The sequence below is a fragment of the Octopus sinensis genome, linkage group LG2, assembly GCF_006345805.1.
Source record: "Octopus sinensis linkage group LG2, ASM634580v1, whole genome shotgun sequence".
Taxonomy (NCBI): Eukaryota; Metazoa; Mollusca; class Cephalopoda; order Octopoda; family Octopodidae; genus Octopus; species Octopus sinensis.
Window position 1 is genome coordinate 40,878,168 of NC_042998.1, and position 16,422 is coordinate 40,894,589.

General features: G+C 32.0%; 1 protein-coding gene across 7 annotated transcripts in view; it reads left to right on the top strand.

Moving 5' to 3' along the window:
• Positions 1-16,422, top strand: part of LOC115232614 (dystrophin) — a 744,226-nt gene that overhangs the window by 59,610 nt on the left and 668,194 nt on the right. The window contains exon 1 of one of the 7 annotated variants that reach the window (XM_036512497.1): positions 6,148-6,372. The exons of the other annotated variants lie outside the window; for them this stretch is intronic. Coding sequence (XP_036368390.1) covers positions 6,330-6,372 — 43 coding nt within the window. The 5' untranslated portion in view covers positions 6,148-6,329. Of the gene's footprint in view, positions 1-6,147; positions 6,373-16,422 lie in introns of those variants that run through there. 7 annotated transcript variants of the gene reach the window in all.

A 16,422-nucleotide genomic window follows, 5' to 3' on the forward strand; every position in this document is an offset into this window, starting at 1 on the left:
TTCCATTGCTAATTTGTTTTTCAGTTCCTTATAGCAGATGTCTCTCATTTCTCATTTTTGACTAAAGCCTCTTTACTTCACCCTATTCAATCTTAATCATTGCATTCTATTTGAAACATGCTGACCTTAAAAAATATTGACACTTCTTTAGAAGTGTACCTCTCCAAGAAAATTATGCTTACTTGTTAAAAAAAGTTGCAAAAATGGGAAATATATCCAAAATAAATGAAGCATGCAAAAAATTAGGAAGATTCATCTATTTTTAAATATTTTATACTAAAAAATAATATACAGAAAATGGGCACATGCAAATATAAATAAACATGTCAGATGATAACTTACTTTTACCAATCAGATATTATTAATGATACAAAGGGCTCGACAATATCATCAGCGAATTGTAAGAAGACCGTTTCATAATCTTTTCCTTAAAAGTCAGTTTATAACTTATATATACCATTATGTCAAATTTTGTGCCTGAACAGGAAATATCACATCATAAAATGGGTGAAGGTAAAGCAAGTCCACACCACCTAATCCTAACCCTAACCAGTGTGTGCAGTAAAAAAAAATCTGATTAAAAACTATCAAGAATTTGCAAAAGTTATTGTCGAGCCCCTCATATCATTAATAATATCTGATACATCGTCTGACACATTTGTTTATATTCACAAGTGCTCTTTTTCTGTGTTTTATTTTTTAGTATAAAATATTCAAAAATAGATGTCTTCCTTAATTTTTGCATACTTCATTTATTTTGGATATATTTCTCATTTTCATATTTTTTTTTAGAAATTAGGCATCAAAAAACTATAGTGCTCCAAAGTCCCAGTATTTAAAAATGGAAGTAAAAAGCTAAATCCTCTCACTAGGTTCTGGTCAGTCTGGAGCTATAGTAGAAGACACTTACCCAAAGTGCCACAATCATAAAGTTGGACTGAACCTGAAATCATGTGGTTGAGGAACAAACTTCTTATCTACACATATCCATTCATCCATATATATATATATATATATATATATATATATATCTTCTGTGTGCTGAATATGGATAAAAAGTATTGGTAAAGTATAGACTTTAAAAATATAATTTGAAAAAGAAAGATAATTCAAAATATCAAAACTGAGATGGAAAATGTCAAGAAAATATCGAAAAAAAAAGGAAAATAATCATAGAAACAAATTGATATCACAATCTGCATATCACACGGAAAAATATTTTAAAAGTAAAACAACCTTACATATGTTGAAGTACAGTACAAAGAAACTAGACTGATTTAATCGCACGTGAAAAAATTCTTTAAAAGAAAACTACAATTTAACTAAGTTGAACTAGTATGTTTTTGTATGTATGTATAAGAATAACTAGGCTTGAAGTATAAAATGTCTGAGTGTTGCAAATTTATTTATTTTTGAATTGTTGCATCTTTAATAGTATGTAAGCATGGTTTAGTGTAACTATAGTAGCTGTGGTTTCATATCGTTTTTAAAGCTTCAAAATTGTTTTTCGTTATTGTGCTCTGAACTATTTACAATAATGTCTTGCTAGTTTATTCAGGTCAGATGTAGTGGCATGCTTCATTACAGTACATTGATGCATTCATCATTTGTTCCAGGTCCTCCTGGGCAACCTATTGAGCAGAGTTCCAGTCAGTCCCCATCTCCACAAGATACTTCCTCATTTGCCATGATCATGTAGCATACCAACATGTGCCATCATCTCAGCTGGGTCCTCAGTGAATAGAACATGCTAAGCAGGGTCTAACTTGGAAAATCAAATAAATGGCTAGGCAGTCTGAGCTGGCACTTCCAAATCATATGTCACAGGACGCATCCAAATTTCTAAGTAGAGTCATTTGGTTGGACAGAAAATCTAACCAAATTGTAACCCATAATCCTGCAAAGCATCCTGGTACTAAAGGAGTTCATGTGGTTCCTAAGGACATCTATAGAGCAGGACAGGGAGAACCAGAGACCTAAAGACTCAAAACTTCGTCCTCCTGCACAGATATTGTGTATTCATTGAATGCTAGCAGAGCTTTCAGCAGGGGCTCCTTGCAGCCTATGTCAACCTCCACAAGACATTTGACTTAGTGGATGTGCTTTGGAGAATTCTGATTGGGCTGATGATGGCCTTGTACAGTGCAGTGCAGTTTGGATTGGAGATTCAACATCTGACATTTTCCCAGTTATATCTGGGGTCTGTCAGGGTCGTGTCTTGGCTCCTGCTCTGGATTGGATTGGCTAGTTAATCCACAAACAAAAAATTCAGCCTTAATGCTGTAATAAATTTTATTGAAGAGTAAAATTATTGTGAATTTCTTTAAGTCCTTTTCAAAATATCTTAAGGAAATGAGTTATAAAGATTTTAAGAAAGTTTATGAGAAATGCACCGACTAATTAACATGCTAGGTGAATACAATCTGTTAGCAATAAGACTTCTTTAAAAAGACTTTATTTTATCATCGATAAGAATGTTGATGTGGCAAGATGCTTTGATTAAAAAACAATTATTGGCTGAGGTGACCCCCAAACATGTACTGATGATTTTAGAAAAGAAATGACACACAAATTAAGTTTCAAAGACTTGTATTGAAAAATGCAGGTTGCAATGCAGGTTTACCTACCTCTAGTATAACTATGTACATTGTGAAACATCATTATCATTATTTTTATCTTCACTTGCCATGCTGACATGCATTAGATGGATTATTACAGTCCATGTCCACTTCTGCTCAGACTTAACTGTTCTCCTAGATAGGTCAGGATGGGAAGTACATCTTCCCTGTTTTGGTAGGGTTTCTTATAGTTCTACATCAACTGTTTTACAGAGTGTATTTTATCATGGTACCAGCACTGGAGAGATTGCCATGTTCTCAAGAAGACATAACTAAATCTCTTGCTTCTATATTGGATAAATTGCAGATGCAGTATTAAAGAAAAGTTGATTGCAATACCAAACCTTGTAGTGTATTGTATTCTAGTCTCATATTTTGATTTAAATTCCTTTATTACATTAATTAGCAAATTCCTTTGATATCTGATTGCTCAAATTGTTTAAAAGACTAATGATTCAGTGTATGAACTGTAACTGAAAGATCCACTATAGAAGCAACTGAAAAGCAATTTTTTCTTGAACTTCTCAGAGATATTGCATAATCTTAATAATCTGTGTTGATATTTTGAAGAATATAAGTTATTAAATTTTCATTTAGAAGAAGTTGTAAAACCATCACAATTTAAATTGGTAAAAGATAAACCTGAATTCCAAAGGAAAATTGTCACCTGAGTTATAAACATTGATGTAAAAATTAATCATTTTTACAAAATTAAGTTTTCAAGATTTCTTTTGTGGCTTTTAACTTGTATTTCACTCTATCTTCTATATCTTAGTAATTTCCTTTCTTTCATTTACTAAATTTTTCCCTTTCAAAATTCTCATATTTAACCAGCTTATTTCCCATTAATACATGCAAAAAAAAAAGGAAAAAAAAAAGGTTATTGGAAATAATAGTAATTTTACTTTGAAGCAATTAACTATGATTTATTTTGGTTGTGGGATGAAAGTAATGTTAGAAAGACTCGAAACTATTTGTGAAATTACAAGTTCTAAATTCCTGGAAATTACAGTGATTCAACAGCAAGGTATTTTAATATCTCATACAGGGGATTTCCGTTGAAAGGCCTTGTTATCCAGTTTACAATTTCTCTTAAATCCAAACAATTTCTTAGCCTGATTGCAGTATGAGAAACATGGAATTTAAATGCATTCCTATTGATTGTGTTAGTATAAATTTTGCTTTCTTAATTTCTAACAATTTTTGGGTGCTATTTGCTAATTTACTTTTTATTACTACTGAAGTCTAAATTATTGTAGAATTTCATTTTATTCTGCATTGGAAAGTAGTATATGAAATTGAAATAATTATTATTAATATAGTTTTTGTTCTACACAATTATATGTAAGAATCCTAAATATGTGCTGCAAAAAGCTTGCATGTTGTTTAGCCCCATGTCAGTCTTAATTAATCAGACCAAAAGCATTCAGCTGTGATCATTCCAGTTCATTTGGTCTAATGGATTTTGGACTATACCATTTAGTGTGTCATTCCATTCTTATGATGATAGGTGTAAGTTATGGGTTATTTAGCTGCTGTTTCTACCACATAGATTCTCGTTAGTTACATGATATATTTTGAATTTTTTCATTGCAAGAGAAGTTAACACGAAAGGTAACTGGTGAAGTTACACTGCAAATATTTTCATAGTGCAGGAGTGGCTGTGTGGTAAGTAGCTTGCTAACCAACCACATGGTACCGGGTTCAGTCCCACTGAGTGGCATCTTGGGCAAGTGTCTTCTGCTATAGCCCCGGGCCGACCAATGCCTTGTGAGTGGATTTGGTAGACGGAAACTGAAAGAAGCCTGTCGTATATATGTATATATATTTATGTATGTGTGTGTGTGTGTGTTTGTCCCCCTAGCATTGCTTGACAACCGATGCTAGTGTGTTTACGTCCCCGTCACTTAGCGGTTCGGCAAAAGTGACCGATAGAATAAGTACTGGGCTTACAAAGAATAAGTCCCGGGGTTGATTTGCTCGACTAAAGGCGGTGCTCCAGCATGGCCGCAGTCAAATGACTGAAACAAGTAAAAGAGTATAGCAAATTGCTCAGTTAATTCAAGCCCTTCTCCCCCCAAGACATTCAATGATTAAAAAAATCTTTTGGGAGAAAATAATCGTGAACTTAGGACTTTGGTTATTGTCGACGCATGAATTCTTCTAAAATACTTTTGTTGAAAAATATGATGGTAAAATATGTTGAATATGTAGCTACAGGAAATATCTTTGAATTTATGATAAACCTTTAATATCTGCTGTTACTACTAAAAAAAATCTATTTTTGATACACTAAAGCATGTCTGATATTCAGATTCACTTGGAAAATTCTCTTTTGAAAGAATGTAAAATTAGTGGGTTGTTATGAAATATTACGAAAGATAGGGTGCAGAATATTTAGTTTTTTTTTTCTTTTTTTTCTACACTTCAGTCGTTAATAATCTGTATTTTTTTTCTTTTTTGTATGCTTGTAAATATTAATTGCAATTTTGTTAAGCACAGTGTTAACCATATATTTTACAAGCTAAGTCAGAAGCTTGAAAGCCACTGCTTCATAATCTCCATTTTATAACCTTTTTCTGTATGAAGGAAAACCTAGATGATTTGTGAAAACAATTCAACAAGAATTCCTTTCTCGTCCTAGAAATAAATTATTGTAGGTTAAAATATTTACATTTTTATAAATTCTCCTTCGTGTTATTGTATTTTTCGAAAACAGAAATCTACGAACACTTCTGTAGTTTGTAACTTTTGTAAATCAAGAAATAAAACGATTCCTTAAAAGCTATCCTAATTTAGTAGTCAGCCAACCCGACTATAAACAAACTTCAGTCAGTAGTGTCAACGCTTAACACATGGTGACTGTCATAGTTTCAGCTTCGGGTCATTCAGTTCCCATCTCTCTGCAAAGGATTCAACGTTTACTTGAGTGCATAAAACTTATGCATATAAAATATATTTTAAATATATAATGTTGCTAGTAGTACATTGTCCAGCCTTTATTTAATCGCATGTCAGTCTAGTGCTGAATATTTCTTTCCGCTTTTCTTTCTCTCTTCCTTTTCATTCATAACTGTTTGTCATCCTATTAGATAGTGACATACATCACAGATAACCATGAAAAGAATGACTATATCTTTATTTACTCTATTGGGGCGCCACAGGGAACAAATTATAGTTTATCCTTTTCCCTGATAAATTGCCTTCTGGTTCACATGCTATGGTCATCTAAACTTTTCCACTTTATCGAGTGTGATGCTGTTAAAGTAGCGTGCTTTATCTTCGAGTGCATCAGGCATAACCTGGCATATTTCTAATACCACCAAAACTGCTATCACTTTGTGTATGTGTATCTGTTAGCCTGTGTGTGTAGTTCAATTTGAATGACAATAGTCGCAAAAAATGGTTCGGCTAAGTGGTTATTTTGAAAGTTTGGGTACGGTTAGTGCAGAATGACCTGTGTTTGTTATTAAAAAATTGTTTACTCCACTAAAGATTTTAAAAATATTGTTATTTAAAAGAATTACTGTTACTGTTTACTCATCAGCGACGTTTGCACTAGGACTATGGTGCATGACAGTAGAATTGAACACCTTACCACGACGAACCCTATTACTCAACATTCTTTAGAAGCGATTAACTTTGAGAAGAGAGATACATTGATTATTTTCTAGTAGATTTGGATTAGCGGTTTATTTTAATGGAGAAACTATGGCTGCTTTGATTAATCGTGTTTACGTTCGCAAAACAAAAGGTAAGTTTCAAGAAAGTTAGTATTTGTACTCCCTGTATAGTTAGTTCTTGTACTTCCTTCATTGTTGAAATATGTACAATATATGTAATATTCAATTAGTTTAGTTGAAGTAATTTCAGAATTGTTCAAAAGCTCGTAGGTGTTCTTGTTATTTTAACCTGGGGTCAGCCCTGATCGATCAGACCTATAATCAAAGGTGTTCTAACCGCGACCATCCCGTCATTTTGTATACCTGGGATTACTTTGTTCAGTTTGTCATCCTTTTTTATCAGACGGTAGGATGACATTTAAAGGAGATTTGACTGTTATTTCTAGCATGTTGGGCGATTTTGCAGAGGATCTTTCGTTAGGTCGGAAGCTAGTAATTCACTTTGATTACATGTGTACACACACATGTATTGAGTACTTTTTCTCTCATTTGTTAATTGAAACGTCATATATATATATTATATATATATATATATATATATATATATATATATATATGTATATATATATAAACAATTCTCAAAAAAGTCTCATTTAAACAATGTTGTATCATATGTGTATTCGAACATTACGCACACACACATATATACCTTATTATTAGAAAGGGTTTCTTGTTTTTGTTTTTTTTATACGGATGTTTTAAATATTTTAAAATTTTGTGATTTGTTTTAATGTGATTTTAATAGGCAAAACGAAAATTTGTTTTTCCGAGTTGACAAGTACAGCAAACAAATGTTTGCATCAAGTATTTTTAGGGAACATCATACATACATGCATGCGCATATTATTGCATTTGCATACGGTCTGTGTATGCACTCAAACGCCCCTTTAGTTTCACTTTTTACAGACGTGCGTACTCTTTTTGCGTTCTCAGTAATACTTTCGCACACATACCTATTCTTTTTCCATACATAATACGTTGCCTTCATGCATTCTTAAACGAGTTTATATCTTCACCAGTAGGCATTTGGTAGTTGCGCGTGTGCACGTATACACACACACACGCACGTGCGCACAGATGCTTTTCACGCGCATATATTTATTTACTCAATATTTACTCTCCCTTACAATTGCCGTACTCATATTTTGTCAAACACGCACACATTCTGATTGCATATTATTCATGCGAATAAAATTCATACCCAATGATGCTTATATATATATATATATATATATATTTATAACACTAGTCATAAACGCATTTGATAGGAAATAATTTCCATGAATGACCCTGAGGAAATGTTTATATCCTATTAAGAATTAATCAAAATAGGATTATATATTTGTTTTTAATCTGTCAGCTATTTAGTCACATTAACTTTGTTATTGGTTATTTTAAACGAGTATTATGATCAAACTTCTTTATATTCTATTTTCAGTGAGTTTAGTGTCGATATAGATGTTTGTTTAGCCACAGGTTAACTCTTATCGAGATTATCAAAGATATTCCAGCCTAACCATCTTGTCTGTTTGGTCAGGTTGGCATTATCTAGTATGTCCTTAATTTTCTGAGACTGTAGAGTATGAATTAAGAGGAGTTTTGCTGTTATTTCTAGCAGGTCGAGTCTCTGCGTGTGCATGTTAAGATCAACATTGTCTGAATATTTTTGCTCGGCTTTTGATCTTATCCATATTTTCTGTTTGTACAATAGATTCAAAAGTTTTCTTTTTTTCTCCTTTAAATAGAAATTGGCTGACTTGAATGTAATGACAGTAAATATATATTTCTATTATAAGCAGAGGGGTACATCATTTCAGAATATAATAGAATCAATCCATTATATCTCCCTTACCCCCAACTGTTTTGGATTGGTACTTATTTTATTGATCCTATAAGAATACAGGTGAAGTTGACTCTGGCATAATTTTAAATATATACTAGTTGTCAGTGGATATATGAATATTTTGTATGTTTTTGTTTGACTTTTCTAGGCAAACAATAGTCCATATTCTTAAAAAAGGAAGTTTTAGTATAAATTGTATGGTATGTGTCTTACTTATTTGCTCAGCTAATGCAAAGAAAAATTTCTGGAAAATCATTTGGTTAAATGGATAAGATTGCAGTCACTTGTTATCAAGAATTCACAGACAAGCTAGAGCATCAGTCATAATGCTTTACTGTATTTATTCTTGCTCTTTACAGTCGGAGTTGAAATATATGGTTAACTTAGCCTTTCAACCTTTCAGGGTCAATTAAATACAGTACTAATCAAGCACTGGAGTTGAAGTAATCAATTAGTCCCCTACCTTGAAATTTTTGGCCTTGTACCTATGTTTAAGACATTTTACTTAAATTTGCAATTTAGTTTTAAAGTTATCATAGAATAACTTTCAAAGTCTACTGCCAACAAAATGAACAAACAAACAAAAATATAAATAAAAAAAGAGGGAGAAAGAGGAAAACTTGAAACTTGAATAATCTCTCGTCATTTGCCTGATACATCTTTGGAATTTCTGTTACTCATCTTAATCAGTGTACAATATCAATTCATATTAATTTGGGGCAAATTACTTTCCATCCTGTTATTATTATATAAAAATACAATTTCTAGTTCATTCTACTGCTTAATCAACTTTTGAAAATATGAGATTTTCATTACTAAAATGTAAATTAAAAAGGAACGTCAGATTTTCTCCATTTCAAGGCCAAGACTTACTGAAACAAACTTTCACACGAGCCTTCAGGAGTAATTTCAGTTGTCTAAAAATGTAACATTAAGAAATTTGCTATATGGGTGTGTGTGTTGCACATACACACATGTATATATAAACAAAACTCTTCGTCTGTCTCTGGAACATGTGTATATTTTTGTCCTTTTGACAGCTTTTGGCTTTTTGACCTAGTTGAAAGGAATAAGCTTGGGAATTAGTTTGCATATTGTTTAGTTTTATTCTTCTCTGGCTAAATTTGCATATGATAGAAACATGTAGCATAGTTATCCTTTTAAGATCATATTGAAGCCCAAACTATATCTCCTTTTTTCGCTATCAAAAGTTTATTATTAGTGTTTATTTTTATGCTGATTGTTTGATTTCCTGCCAGAGCAAAGAATTTTTCTGTTGGACTTTGTTAGTATAAATTCTAACTTGTAGAATGTTTTTTTTTTCCTAAACTGAAGTGAATCAGATGAAATAAAGTACATTTACTGTTAACATTTTAAATCAATCTACATTTGTTTGAACATGAATAATTTTCTCTTAGTAGTTGGTTATTTGAATTATATCATTTTATAGATTCTTGACTTAGATATATATTCTAATGATTACAAATTAGATAATCACTTTATGCAGATTGAATCTAATATCCTTGGTGACTTAATATTTGTTTTTGTAAAGGAATTGTTCAAGATTGTTATATTGCCTTAAGTCATTTAGAAAAGATAAGCGATTTTAACCATTGCATCAAATGATGCAGCTTAACAAGGAGCAAAAATGTCAGGTGCACTAGTCATAGTAACTAATAACATGAACAGGAGTGACCTAAAAAAGCATGATTAAAATATAAATTTACATAAAAAATTGAAGGACTGCTATTGTTTTTCATAACAAAGGATTTTCTTTCTGGAAATAGTAGTCATATGAAAGTAGGAGTAAGAAATATGATGCTAAATAACTAGAACAGAGATAATGAATGCAGGGATATCTAATGACTGGATAGGGGTTCAGTATGTACTGTTTTAACTTTAAAAGTTTGAGAGCATGTAAACTATGTATGGAAGAAGGGTTTACTGAGCTACTGCAAAAATAATTTGTAATTTCTTATGTACTTCAACAACAAAATAGAATAATGAAAAATTTGTAACAGATGTTTGGATTTTGTAAAGTATTTAATCTTGATAAATAGCATATGAGTTTTGTAGATCCTGGAATACATTATTATCATATTAGATACAGTTCTTGTCTCCTATAGGAAATGTGAACAAATAAGTATTGTTTGTGTTATTGAATAAATTATGAAATGTATTCATATTATAAAAACAATGTTTTTTATTTTAAATGTTAAAGAATTATAGGCACAGACATAGCTATGTGGGTAAGAAGTTCACTATGCAACCACATGATTTTGGGTTCAGTCTTACTGAATGGCACCTTTGGCAAGTGTCTTCTATTATAACCCTGGGCCAACCAATGCCTTGTGAGTGAATTTAGTACATAGACACTATGTGTGTGTGTGTCTCCACCCCTCTCTCTCACTGCGTATCTCTCTCCATTGTTTGATGACCACTGTTGACTTGTTTATGTCCCTATAACTTAATGGCTTCATCAAAGGACACCAGTAGAACAAGTACCTGATTTCAAAAATAAGTACTATGGTTGATTTGTTTGACTAAAGCCTTCAAGGTGGTGCCCAGCATGGCTGCATTCCAACAACTGAGACAAGTAAAAGATATAAAAAAGAAGTAAAAACTTTAATGAAAAATTGACAGAAAATGAAAATGAAGAAAACTAGCTATGCTAAAGCAAGAATAGCTGGTTTGTTGAGAGTTATAGTTGTTATCAAAACTGTCTACTTTTGACATGATCAGAGGAAATTTAGGTTAAAGAAATGATTTGATTGATTATATAGAATGGATCCAAGATGTAACTTTGACAGAATGTCAAAGCTTAGAAAATGTTGATGTTATTGCAGCTTTTATTCTTTGAAAGCAATCTTATTATAGTAAGGAATCAGCAAAGCATTTTGATCCTGTCTGGTATGAAAATCTACCCAAAATCCCTGACTCATGGATTATATCCTAAGTTATTTACTTGAAATGACTACTTTTCCCCAGATATATGTAAACGGGGTTGTTTCCAACTCTGTAGACTGCCATCTCTCAGTTTTCTTTTATTTCATTTAGAATTCTCTTGCTATCACCTGCAGCTACATATAAACTTTCATTTGCTTTGCTATATTTTTCTCTTACAAATAAGCAAATTTTGCAGAATTAAAAGTAAACCTATAAAATACCTTAATATTTAAGTATTAAATCAGATATTAATAAGAACCTCAAGCTTAATGTTACTCATCTATTCAAGATTAGCAACTTGATTCAAACCTCCACAACCTCTTTCATGCTTAGTGTCATTATGTCAGATTCCTAGAGAATCTACCCTTTACTCTCAGAATCCATGTCTCCTGATCTTTTCCCAACATTTTTTCAGAATTTTCTCTGTTTATAGTCAGTTTACATTTAAAGGAAATTTATCTGAATGATTTCAACTCAGCTCACCTTGTAAACAAATGAATTTTTATCACAACTCCCTAATAGCTATCAGCAGAGCATTTATTATTTTGGGATTGTAATTTACAAAACATATCTGCCAAGAAATTTTACTACTTGCTTCTGAGTAAAAACTGATATGACATCTTGGGGACAATTGATAGGCATTTATTGAAGCTTTAAGCTGCAACTTTTGTCAGTGTAAACTAATATAGAATATACACCTACATCTTTAAAAGAAACATAAGTTCTATACAGCACAATTATTTCAAGTCCTCTCCCTCCAAACAGTGAATGATAATATACTAATAATGATGATTAATAATAACCTTGGTTTGATACAGAGAGGATTTGTATACATGCAAATCTATGTTTGCAGGCATAATGATACTGAGAAAAGTGATTCTATTTACATCACATCATTTAGTTGAAGAATAATGTATTTCTAAGGATGTTATTTGCAATAGACTAGTATTGTATATATGGGGTTATTGGGTGAATTGCATTCTGAATATTATGCATACAGTCATTTCAGAATTAGGATTGCTGCAAAATATGAGCATGTATAATTTTTATTTTAATATGGTTATTACTATACAGTGTGGAATGAATATGAATTTTACACTTATGGTACAAACTTAGGCAGTTGATTATATATGCAATTTGACAAATATTAGAATTCTGCTTTTACAAAGAAGTATAGTAATATTCTTGATAATATCTTCACTTCAGATATGTAAGTAATTTCACCCAAAGCAGCAAAATGATTCATATTTCAAGATATGGAATTATGAACTATAATCTAATATCCTGTCTAATGCAAATCTTTGAATATCTAGATTGGTTGATATTGGGTTTAGCATTATTTAATTTCAGTTTATTCATGTTTTATTGATAATAAAATGCATTGTGAAGGAAAATAGCTTGCAGGAGATAACATAGTTAAGATTTATGAAATGTTTAATGGATTAGCTTTCAGAAATTGAATAAGGATTTTAAGGTGATTACAGTTTTTGCTTGTTGCTACTCTATTCTTGATAAATTTACTCTATTTTTTAAAAAATTGAAACCAAAATAATTGTCAAATCAAGTTGGCTTTAAGAAGTTCTATACATTAAATTACCAAGTTTACTAGTACATTACTGGCCTATTAAGTATTATCTTGATATTCTTAAAGAAGATTGAAAGTAATTTTTCTTTTTTTTTTCCAAGGGTTTTTTTTTCCTTCTGTAATTAGAATATTGAGAATATGGTTAGTGGTCATTCACATAGAGTGATATGCACTATTAATGAGAGTGAAAAGATAAGTTTTGCAGCATTTGAAATATAGGATTTGTTCTCTCATTACTACTTTAGTAAGTTTAGTGGCATCTATGCTTTGCTGAAGAGGTCTAGTAAGATCAAAACCTGTTCAGTGTTCTGTACTTGACAAAAAAAACAACAAAAAAACTATTAACCAATGACTAATATTGTGTTTTCTCACCACAATTTTTCTAATTGTCTCTTAGATACTCTCTGCATTAAATATGTTAGCACAACTTTTGTGATGGACAATTTTTTTTTTTCTTTTATTATAACTTTGTTCATTGGAAAACTGCAATTTAAAGCTTTTAATATCTCTAGAAAATTAATTTTTGTCAATTTGCATTTCTTCATTTCATATTCATTTTAATATTTTCAACATATGAGGGTTTTTCATACAGTTTCTGTTTACCTACAAAAAGAAACAGATATTGGGTTGTCTGGAAAGTTCTTGCCGATTTTTAAAGGAAAGAAAAAGGTTAATGAATACTTGCTATTACATTTTTAATCAACCATTTTGTTGTACAATGCGTCTCCATCTTTCCTTTAACTTGAAAATACCCTCTTCCCAGAATTGAAGTGGTTTCATGGCAAAGAATTCATCAAGGTATCTTTTTACATCATCCAAGGAATTGAATTTTTTACCATTACGACTATTCTGCAGAGACCTGAATAAGTGGAAATCCAATGGAAGCAATATCTGGTGAATATGGAGGGTGGGGTAACACATCCCAGCCGAGCTTCAGCAAATTTTGTCTGGTTCCCAAAGAAACGTGCGGTTTTGCTTTATCATGTTGGAAAACAACACCCTCCCTGTTGGCCAATTCTGGATGTTTCTCTTGAATTGTTGCTTTTAACTTGTCAAGTTGTGTGCAGTATTTCTCAGAATTAATTGTCTGGTTACTTGGGAGAAGCTCATAATACAGAATTCCTTTCCAATCCCATCAGACACAAAGCAAGACTTTTTAGGGTGAAGACACGCTATTGGAGTGGCTATGGGTGGCTCACGTCACTTACTCTAGGATCGCTTTCTCTGAACATTTCGGTAGATAATCCATTTCTCATCACCTGTCACAATTTACTTTAAAAAAGGCACGTTTTCATTCCGTTTATAAAGCGAATCACAGATGGAAATGCGATTCAAAAGGTTCTTCTCACTCATCTCATGTGGTACCCAAAAATCGTAGCAATTTGTGTACCCAAGCTTTACCAGGTGCTCATGAATGATGGATTTTGATAGGTTGAGGCTTTCTGCCAATTATTGGGTTGTGCAGTGTGGGTTATTCTCAATTAATGACTTGATTTGGTCATCATCTGTAGTGGATGGTCTGCCTGATCACTCTTTATCAATAAGGCTACAATCTCCAGCTCGGAACCTTGCGAACCATTTCTGTACAGTTCTTTCAGATACAGAAACATCACCATAAACTGCACATATTTCTTTGGTTGCTTGTGAGGCATTTTTTCCTTTATGGAAAAAGAAAAGCATCAAGTGCTGAAAATGAACTTTCTTATCTTCCATTTTAAAGGGTTACAGAATTAACACAGGTTATAGGAACACAAACCTTCTTCCATGAAAAGATAGCTTAAACTAAATGGAGGTGTAGTCAAATCCTATTTTATGGACTCAACCATGTTCTAAAATAAGTCAAAAGGTAAGCTACTATAAATCGGCATAAACTTTCCGGACAACCCAATATTTCCTTTGGTTGATAAATGCTATTAAACTTTAAAAAAAATACCAAGCTTTAATTGTGGACGGAACCTGTGGCAGGGGTAGACCAAGGAAGACATGGGAAAAAGTGGTGAAAAAGGATCTTCAAACTTGGGGGCTTACTAAGGAAATGACAAGGGATCATGGGTTTTGGCAAATTGTTGTACTTAAGAAGTCATGTCAAGCTAAGTAAAATCACTTGTCCTTTACAGATGCCAGTGCTGTGTATATGCACATGTGCTGGTGGCATGTAAGAAGCACCCAGCACATTGAGGTTGATGTTAGGAAGGACATCCAGCTGTAGAAATCATGTTTCAACAGACAGCAGCTGGCCAGCACCTGTCAAACCGTCCAACCTATGCCAGCATAGAAAAGGGACATTAAATGAGGATGATGAAGATACTGCTGAAGCAAGAGATGTATACAAATGAACATTAATAACTGACCAATGCCAATGCATCTGTCATAAATAAAGTCCTTTTATAATGATTAATCAATTGGAATCTATGCAGAAATATTTAGTTATTTCTAAAAAGATTTGATGCGAAAAAAGAGAGTGAACAATGCTTTTTAAACTAATTCTTACTAGGTGATTGTCAGTTACATTAGAATCTCTGATGTTGTGTATTCACATAAATGTGTGCACCCTTATCTACAACCCCACGTATATATCTACTCTCAAATCACACCTCAAAGCACCTTCATCAAATAACTTGCTCTGTCCCTTTCATTTGCATGTACACATATGTGCACACATGTACACAGTCTCTCACAAAAATGTGTTGGAAAGAAATTAGCAGTTTTAAGCTTGAGATAAAAAACAACATATGATATTTTGGACAGCAAAACAATCAGATTGTACAACAAATAGACAAGAGAATTAGCATCATTTCACCTAAAATCATTTCCTTTTTAATCTATGCTTCTCTACTGTTGGCTGTTCTCATTTTTTGGGAGAAAGGCATGTTGAGAGTTATCTTGGAAATTGGAATTCAGTAATAGGAAATCCTGTACATTTCTCTGAAGCTTTAATTTTAATTATTAACTCTATCTTATACAATTTATCATGTCATCTTATTTAATAATTGTTGCCTTTTTCAACATATATGCAAAGTGCACACTCCCAAGTTTATATCTGAATGTTAGGAATGTGTAAGATGAATAGCAGATAAAATTTTCCTGCAATATCATTTTGGTACTTGCTTTAGCTTACATAGTTGTTAACGTCAGATAAAGATGTCTGAAAAGTATACTTTCTTTTTTCTTTTTTTTTTTAATGTCAAGTTTCAGTTATGATTCTCATTAAACTTAATATAAAACATATTTCATACATGCTTCTCCACAATAATTAATAAACCCGTTTAGTAAATGGTTATTTAAATAAATTTTAAATGCAAGGAAAATGATAATGTTTTTATTATTTGTCTTAAATATTGATTTTAATTTTTGAAAGAGTTCTGGATACTATTCTAATCTTAGTGATATCTGATCATCATCTATATTATTTGAACACAAATTCTTCACTCTTAGCTTATTATTCTTTTCTACTCTAGGCACAAGGCCTGAAATTTTGGGGGAGGGGGGCAGTCAATTAGATCAACCCCAGAATGCAACTGGTACTTAATTTATCGACACTAAAAGGATGAAAAGTAAAGTCAACCTTGGCGGAATTTGAACTCAGAACGTAAAGACAGACAAAATACTGCTAAGCATTTTGCCCAGCATGCTAATGTTTCTGCCAGTTCGCTGCCTCTCTTAGCTTATTCATAAATGCAAGGAAAATGATAATGTATTTATTATTTGTCTTAAATATTGTTTTTAATTTTTGAAAGAGTTCTGGAT